We start from the raw sequence: 7,796 nt of genomic DNA, 5'->3' as shown, positions 1-7,796 counted from the left end.
GAGAGAGAGGCAGTCAGGCAGACAGGAGAGAAAGAGGCAGTCAGGCAGACAGGAGAGAGAGAGGCAGTCAGGCAGACAGGAGAGAGAGAGGCAGGCAGACAGACAGGAGAGCGAGAGAGGCAGGCAGACAAGAGAGAGAGAGGCAGGCAGACAGACAGGAGAGAGAGAGGCAGCAGACAGACAGGAGAGCGAGAGAGGCAGGCAGACAGGAGAGAGAGGGAGAGAGAGCCAGACAGACAGTAGAGAGAGAGGCAGGCAGACAAGAGAGAGAGAGGCAGGCAGACAGACAGGAGAGAGAGAGGCAGGCAGACAGACAGGAGAGTGAGAGAGAAAGGCAGACAGACAGGAGAGAGGCAGGCAGGAAGACAGGCAGACAGGAGAGAGAGAGGCAGGCAGACAGACTGGGGGAGAGAGTGGCAGGAAGGCAGATGGGGAAGAGAGAGGCAGGCAGGCGGGGAAGAGAGAGGCAGGAAGGGAGACGAGGAAGAGAGAGGCTGGAAGGGAGACGAGGAAGAGAGAGATCGGAAGGGAGACGAGGAAGAGAGAGGCTGGAAGGCAGACGGGGTAGAGAGAGGCTGGAAAGGAGACGAGGAAGAGAGAGGCTGGAAGGGAGACGAGGAAGAGAGAGGCTGGGAAGGAGACGATGGGGGCAGCGGGGAGCAGAGGGGGGCAGTGAGAGGTGGGGGCAGGAGAGGCTGGAAGGGAGACGAGGAAGAGAGAGGCTGGAAGGGAGACGATGGAAGAGAGAGGCTAGAAGGGAGACGAGAAGAGAGAGGCTGGAAGGCAGACGGGGAAGAGAGAGTTTCGGAAGGGAGACGAAGAAGGAGAGGCTGGAAGGGAGATGGGGAAGAGGGAGGCAGTCAGGAAGGGAGGCAGAGAAACAGACAGCCATTGCAGGGCAGAGGAGAGAAGCAGGCGGCCAGGCGGTAAACTGGACTGTGTCACATACAGCTCTCTCTCTCTCTACTCATGCTGGAAGGTGGAAAAAGCCTGTCAGGTTTGGTTTGGGCTTAGTCCACGGCTCTACGGGCCAAAGTCCTGTAAAAAAGCAAAAAACACTCGAAAAGTGGTAGGAGGAGAGGAGGAGAGGAGGGGAGGAGGAGAGGAGGGGAGGAGGGGGAGGAGGAGGAGAGGAGGGGAGGAGGAGAGGAGGGGAGGAGGGGAGGAGGAGGAGAGGAGGGGAGGATGAAAGAAGAAATGAGGGAAAACTTTTGAAAGAGGCAAATAAATGTTCCAACACCCCCCTCCCTCTCCCCCCCTCTCCTGGACCACCTCTTTCTCCCCCTGTCTCCCTCCCTCTCTCCCCCTGTCTCCCTCCCTCTCTCCCCCTGTCTCCATCCCTCTCTCCCCCTGTCTCCATCCCTCTCTCCCCCTGTCTCCCTCCCTCTCTCCCCATGTCTCCCTCCTTCTCTCCCCCTGTCACCACCCCTCTCTCCCCCTGTCTTCATCCCTCTCTCCCCCTGTCTCCCTCCCTCTCTCCCCTGTCTCCCTCCCACTCTCCCCCTGTCTCCCTCCCTCTCTCCCCCTGTCTCCCTCCCTCCCTCTCTCCCCCTGTCTCCCTCCCTCCCTCTCTCCCCCTGTCTCCCTCCCTCCCTCTCTCCCCCTGTTCTCCCTCCCTCCCTCTCTCCCCCTGTCTCCATCCCTCTCTCCCCCTGTCTCCCTCCCTCTCTCCCCCTGTCTCCCTCCCTCTCTCCCCCTGTCTCCCTCCCTCTCTCCCCCTGTCTCCCTCCCTCTCTCCTCCTAGTGTTGTTTTATCTCCTCTCAGGACTCCAGCAGCAGTCAAGTCATCTCCAGCCAGAGCTCCAGATGAGAGGTCGTTGGCCCTGGTTCTGCCTGGCAGACGCTCAAATACGCCCGTTTAAAAAGACCACTGTGCTGCAGCAGTGGTGTGTCTGCTGAGGCTTCCTGGAGGGCAGACCAGATCTGCTGAGAGGAGAAGCATGTGGAGGGAGGGAGGGACTGCTCCCCGCTGCCCCCACCTCTCACTGCCCCCCTCTGCTCCCCGCTGCCCCCACCTCTCACTGCCCCCCGCTGCCCCCCACTGCCCCCACCTCTCACTGCCCCCCGCTGCCCCCCCCTCTCACTGCCCCCACCTCTCACTGCCCCCCGCTGCCCCCCCTCTCACTGCCCCCACCTCTCACTGCCCCCCTCTGCTCCCCGCTGCCCCCACCTCTCACTGCCCCCCTCTGCCCCCCGCTGCCCTCCTCTGCCCCCACCTCTCACTGCCCACTCTGCCCCCCGCTGCCCCCCACTGCCCCCACCTCTCACTGCCCCCCTCTGCTCCCCGCTGCCCCCACCTCTCACTGCCCCCCTCTGCCCCCCGCTGCCCCCCGCTGCCCCCCACCTCTCACTGCCCCCACCTCTCACTGCCCACTCTGCCCCCCACTGCCCCCCACCTCTCACTGCCCCCCGCTGCCCCCCCCTCTCACTGCCCCCCCTCTCACTGCCCCCACCTCTCACTGCCCCTCGCTGCCCCCCCTCTCACTGCCCCCACCTCTCACTGCCCCCCACTGCCCCCACCTCTCACTGCCCCCCGCTGCCCCCACCTCTCACTGCCCCCCGCTGCCCCCACCTCTCACTGCCCCCCGCTGCCCCCCACTGCCCCCACCTCTCACTGCCCCCCTTTGCCACCCCGCTGCCCCCACCTCTCACTGCCCCCCACTGCCCCCACCTCTCACTGCAACCTGCTGCCCCCACCTCTCACTGCCCCCCGCTGCCCCCCACTGCCCCCACCTCTCACTGCCCCCCTTTGCCGCCCCACTGCCCCCACCTCTCACTGCCCCCCGCTGCCCCCACCTCTCACTGCCCCCCGCTGCCCCCACCTCTCACTGCCCCCCGCTGCCCCCCACTGCCCCCACCTCTCACTGCCCCCCTTTGCCGCCCCGCTGCCCCCACCTCTCACTGCCCCCCACTGCCCCCACCTCTCACTGCCCCCTGCTGCCCCCACCTCTCACTGCCCCCCGCTGCCCCCCACTGCCCCCACCTCTCACTGCCCCCCTCTGCCCCCACCTCTCACTGCCCCCTGCTGCCCCCACCTCTCACTGCCCCCCGCTGCCCCCCACTGCCCCCACCTCTCACTGCCCCCTTTGCCGCCCCACTGCCCCCACCTCTCACTGCCCCCCTCTGCCTCCCACTGCCCCCACCTCTCACTGCCCCCCTCTGCCCCCCGCTGCCCCCCGCTGCCCCCAACTGCCCCCCACTGCCCCCACCTCTCACTGCCCCCCTCTGCCCCCCGCTGCCCCCACCTCTCACTGCCCCCACCTCTCACTGCCCCCCACTTCCCCCACCTCTCACTGCCCCCTCTGCCCCCCCACTGCCCCCCACCTCTCACTGCCCCCCCGCTGCCCCCCCTCTCACTGCCCCCACCTCTCACTGCCCCCCACTGCCCCCACCTCTCACTGCCCCCCTCTGCCCCCCACTGCCCCCACCTCTCACTGCCCCCCTCTGCCCCCCACTGCCCCCACCTCTCACTGCCCCCCGCTGCCCCCCACTGCCCCCACCTCTCACTGCCCCCCTTTGCCGCCCCACTGCCCCCACCTCTCACTGCCCCCCTCTGCCTCCCACTGCCCCCACCTCTCACTGCCCCCCGCTGCCCCCCGCTGCCCCCCTCTGCTCCCCGCTGCCCCCTGCTGCCCCCCTCTGCTCCCCGCTGCCCCCCGCTGCCCCCCTCTGCTCCCCGCTGCCCCCTGCTGTCCCCCACTGCCCCGTTACCCCCACTGCCCCCCGTAGCCCCCCTGCCATTCCATATCCAGTCCACCAAACCCTGTATGGCCTCTTGTACGGTTAGTGTTAGTGGAAGCCCAGATAGCACATTTGAATCCTTCGAAGTTCTTGGAACGTACATCTTTGGTTTCACATTGGTTGTGGGATCGAAGCCATACATTTCCTGACTTGTAAAACTGAACGTTTTGTAAACATTCAGAGAACAGAAGTGAACATTTCACCTCTTCTGGGATCGTTTATTTTTAGGTTGTAGGGAGAACATTTTATTCTGGTTCCTTGAGAGTTTTCCTCAGAGATTTTGGCTGGCATTCATTCATACAAATGTTTACGCAGTGTCCTTATTTACAATATTCATCCTGGGGTCACACACTTCTAATTCTGAAAAATTAAATCTGTGAGAGGGGTGGGGGGTGAGGGGTCGACCTGGTAGTAGGATTGGGGATGAGGGGTGGGGGGTCGACCTGGTAGTAGGATGAGGGGTGAGGGGGGTCGACCTGGTAGTAGGATTGGGGGTGAGGGGTGGGGGGGTCAACCTGATAGTAGGATGGGGGGTGAGGGGGGTCAACCTGGTAGTAGGGTTGGGCGTGAGGGGTGGGGGGTGGGGGGGTCGACCTGGTAGTAGGGTTGGGGGTGAGGGGTGGGGGGTCGACCTGGTAGTAGGATGGGGGGTGAGGGGGGTCGACCTGGTAGTAGGGTTGGGGGGTGAGGGGGGTCGACCTGGTAGTAGGGTTGGGGGTGAGGGGTGGGGGGGTCGACCTGGTAGTAGAATTGGGGGTGAGGGGTGGGGGGTCGACCTGGTAGTAGGGTTGAGGGTGAGGGGTGGGGGGGTGGGGGGGTCGACCTGGTAGTAGGGTTGGGGGTGAGGAGTGGGGGGTCGACCTGGTAGTAGGATGGGGGGTGAGGGGGGTTGACCTGGTAGTTGACCTGGTAGTCTTTGTGGGCTATACTCAGCCTTGTCTCAGGATGGTAAGTTGGTGGTTGAAGATATCCCTCTAGTGGTGTGGGGGCTGTGCTTTGGCAAAGTGGGTGGGGTTATATCCTTCCTGTTTGGCCCTGTCCGGGGGTGTCCTCGGATGGGGCCACAGTGTCTCCTGACCCCTCCTGTCTCAGCCTCCAGTATTTATGCTGCAGTAGTTTATGTGTCGGGGGGCTGGGGTCAGTTTGTTATATCTGGAGTACTTCTCCTGTCCTATTCGGTGTCCTGTGTGAATCTAAGTGTGCGTTCTCTAATTCTCTCCTTCTCTCTTTCTTTCTCTCTCTCGGAGGACCTGAGCCCTAGGACCATGCCCCAGGACTACCTGACATGATGACTCCTTGCTGTCCCCAGTCCACCTGGCCATGCTGCTGTTCCAGTTTCAACTGACCTGAGCCCTAGGACCATGCCCCAGGACTACCTGACATGATGACTCCTTGCTGTCCCCAGTCTACCTGGCCATGCTGCTGCTCCAGTTTCAACTTCCACCTGACTGTGCTGCTGCTCTAGTTTCAACTGTTCTGCCTTATTATTATTCGACCATGCTGGTCATTTATGAACATTGAACATCTTGACCATGTTCTGTTATAATCTCCACCCGGCACAGCCAGAAGAGGACTGGCCACCCCACATAGCCTGGTTCCTCTCTAGGTTTCTTCCTAGGTATTGGCCTTTCTAGGGAGTTTTTCCTAGCCACCGTGCTTCTCCACCTGCATTGCTTGCTGTTTGGGGTTTTAGGCTGGGTTTCTGTACAGCACTTTGAGATATCAGCTGATGTACGAAGGGCTATATAAATAAATTTGATTTGATTTGATTTAGGGTTGGGGGGTGAGGGGGGGTCGACCTGGTAGTAGGGTTGGGGGTGAGGGGTGGGGGGGTCGACCTGGTAGTAGAATTGGGGGTGAGGGGTGGGGGGTCGACCTGGTAGTAGGGTTGAGGGTGAGGGGTGGGGGGGTGGGGGGGGTCGACCTGGTAGTAGGGTTGGGGGTGAGGAGTGGGGGGTCGACCTGGTAGTAGGATGGGGGGTGAGGGGGGTTGACCTGGTAGTAGGGTTGGGGGGTGAGGGGGGGTCGACCTGGTAGTAGGGTTGGGGGTGAGGGGTCGACCTGGTAGTAGGATGGGGGGTGAGGGGTGGGGGGGGTGGGGGGGTCGACCTGGTAGTAGGGTTGGGGGTGAGGGGTGGGGGGGTCGACCTGGTAGTAGGATGGGGGGTGAGGGGGGTTGACCTGGTAGTAGGGTTGGGGGTGGGGGGTGAGGGGTGGGGGGGTCGACCTGGTAGTAGGGTTGGGGGTGAGGGGTGGGGGGTTCGACCTGGTAGTAGAATTGGGGGTGAGGGGTGGGGGGTCGACCTGGTAGTAGGGTGAGGGGTGGGGGTCGACCTGGTAGTAGGGTTGGGGGTGAGGGGTGGGGGGTCGACCTGGTAGTAGGGTGAGGGGTGGGGGGTCGACCTGGTAGTAGGGTGAGGGGTGGGGGGTCGACCTGGTAGTAGGGTGAGGAGTGGGGGGGGTCGACCTGGTAGTAGGGTGAGGGGTGGGGGGTCGACCTGGTAGTAGGGTGAGGGGTGGGGGGTCGACCTGGTAGTAGGGTGAGGGGTGGGGGGTCGACCTGGTAGTAGGGTGAGGGGTGGGGGGTCGACCTGGTAGTAGGGTGAGGGGTGGGGGGTCGACCTTGTAGTAGGGTGAGGGGTGGGGGGGGTCGACCTGGTAGTAGGGTGAGGGGTGGGGGGTCGACCTGGTAGTAGGGTGAGGGGTGGGGGGTCGACCTGGTAGTAGGGTGAGGGGTGGGGGGTCGACCTGGTAGTAGGGTGAGGGGTGGGGGGTCGACCTGGTAGTAGGGTGAGGGGTGGGGGGTCGACCTGGTAGTAGGGTGAGGGGTGCGGGGTCGACCTGGTAGTAGGGTGAGGGGTGGGGGGTCGACCTGGTAGTAGGGTGAGGGGTGGGGGGTCGACCTGGTAGTAGGGTGAGGGGTGGGGGGTCGACCTGGTAGTAGGGTGAGGGGTGGGGGGTCGACCTGGTAGTAGGGTGAGGGGTGGGGGGTCGACCTGGTAGTAGGGTGAGGGGTGGGGGGTCGATCTGGTAGTAGGGTGAGGGGTGGGGGGTCGACCTGGTAGTAGGGTGAGGGGTGGGGGGTCGACCTGGTAGTAGGGTGAGGGGTGGGGGGGTGGGTGGTCGACCTGGTAGTAGGGTGAGGGGTGGGGGGTCGACCTGGTAGTAGGTTGAGGGGTGGGGGGTCGACCTGGTAGTAGGGTGAGGGGTGGGGGGTCGACCTGGTAGTAGGGTGAGGGGTGGGGGGTCGACCTGGTAGTAGGGTGAGGGGTGGGGGGTCGACCTGGTAGTAGGGTGAGGGGTGGGGGGTCGACCTGGTAGTAGGGTGAGGGGTGGGGGGGTCGACCTGGTAGTAGGGTGAGGGGTGGGGGGTCGACCTGGTAGTAGGGTTGGGGGTGAGGGGTGGGGGGTCGACCTGGTAGTAGGGTGAGGGGTGGGGGGTCGACCTGGTAGTAGGGTGAGGGGTGGGGGGGTCGACCTGGTAGTAGGGTGAGGGGTGGGGGGGTCGACCTGGTAGTAGGGTGAGGGGTGGGGGGTCGACCTGGTAGTAGGGTGAGGGGTGGGGGGGTCGACCTGGTAGTAGGGTGAGGGGTGGGGGGGTCGACCTGGTAGTAGGGTGAGGGGTGGGGGGGTTCTAAGATTAAATATGGAATTGTTTTTAGATGGTATATACTTTTAATCATTTAGCTGTCTGATTTGGGACATTATGGAACCCTTTAGGTATAAACAATACATATACCAACATGATTTTGAAGTCTCTGTGCTAAATCTAGGAGATATAAGAAAGGAAATATATATGTTTATGTTTACACATATTTAACCCCTTTTTTTGGGTAGACAGAAAACTATATTCATATTTTTTTCTCTTTTACAGGTACTGGTTTCCGTCAGATGAGTCCCGTGACAGTTCACCGTCGTGTTCGTAAGAGTCTCCCCTTTCCAGGGGTCATAAAAGTTGGTAGGTCAAACCATTTGGACGCTACAGACGTTATGGGACTGATTTTTGGGATGTTTCATTTCAAACACTGCTCTCTAGCTCTGCCACCTTTCAGCTC

At 62.4% G+C, this 7,796-nt stretch overlaps 2 protein-coding genes across 2 annotated transcripts in view; one reads left to right on the top strand and one right to left on the bottom strand.

Moving 5' to 3' along the window:
* The first annotated feature begins 1,940 nt into the window (after positions 1-1,940).
* Positions 1,941-3,890, top strand: LOC116355545 (proline-rich extensin-like protein EPR1). Its single transcript, XM_031799973.1, has one exon. It carries the CDS (start codon positions 1,941-1,943, stop codon positions 3,888-3,890), a length of 1,950 nt encoding a protein of 649 aa, XP_031655833.1.
* A 219-nt stretch (positions 3,891-4,109) lies between these two features.
* The window catches only part of LOC116355544 (extensin-like), a 53,019-nt gene continuing 49,332 nt past the window's right edge, over positions 4,110-7,796 (bottom strand). The window contains exons 2-3 of the mRNA XM_031799972.1: positions 5,618-7,346; positions 4,110-4,602 (exon numbers count right to left, since the gene is read on the bottom strand). Coding sequence (XP_031655832.1) covers positions 4,110-4,602; positions 5,618-7,346 — 2,222 coding nt within the window. The remainder of the gene's footprint in view (positions 4,603-5,617; positions 7,347-7,796) is intronic.

Source organism: Oncorhynchus kisutch, linkage group LG20, assembly GCF_002021735.2.
Source record: "Oncorhynchus kisutch isolate 150728-3 linkage group LG20, Okis_V2, whole genome shotgun sequence".
In the NCBI taxonomy this organism is placed as follows: Eukaryota; Metazoa; Chordata; class Actinopteri; order Salmoniformes; family Salmonidae; genus Oncorhynchus; species Oncorhynchus kisutch.
Note: the sequence above shows the minus strand (reverse complement) of the source record. Positions and strands in the feature narration are given on the sequence as shown.

Excerpts from the sequence above, each read along its gene's own strand:
- LOC116355545 (XM_031799973.1), top strand. The coding sequence starts at position 1,941 with ATGTGGAGGGAGGGAGGGACTGCTCCCCGCTGCCCCCACCTCTCACTG.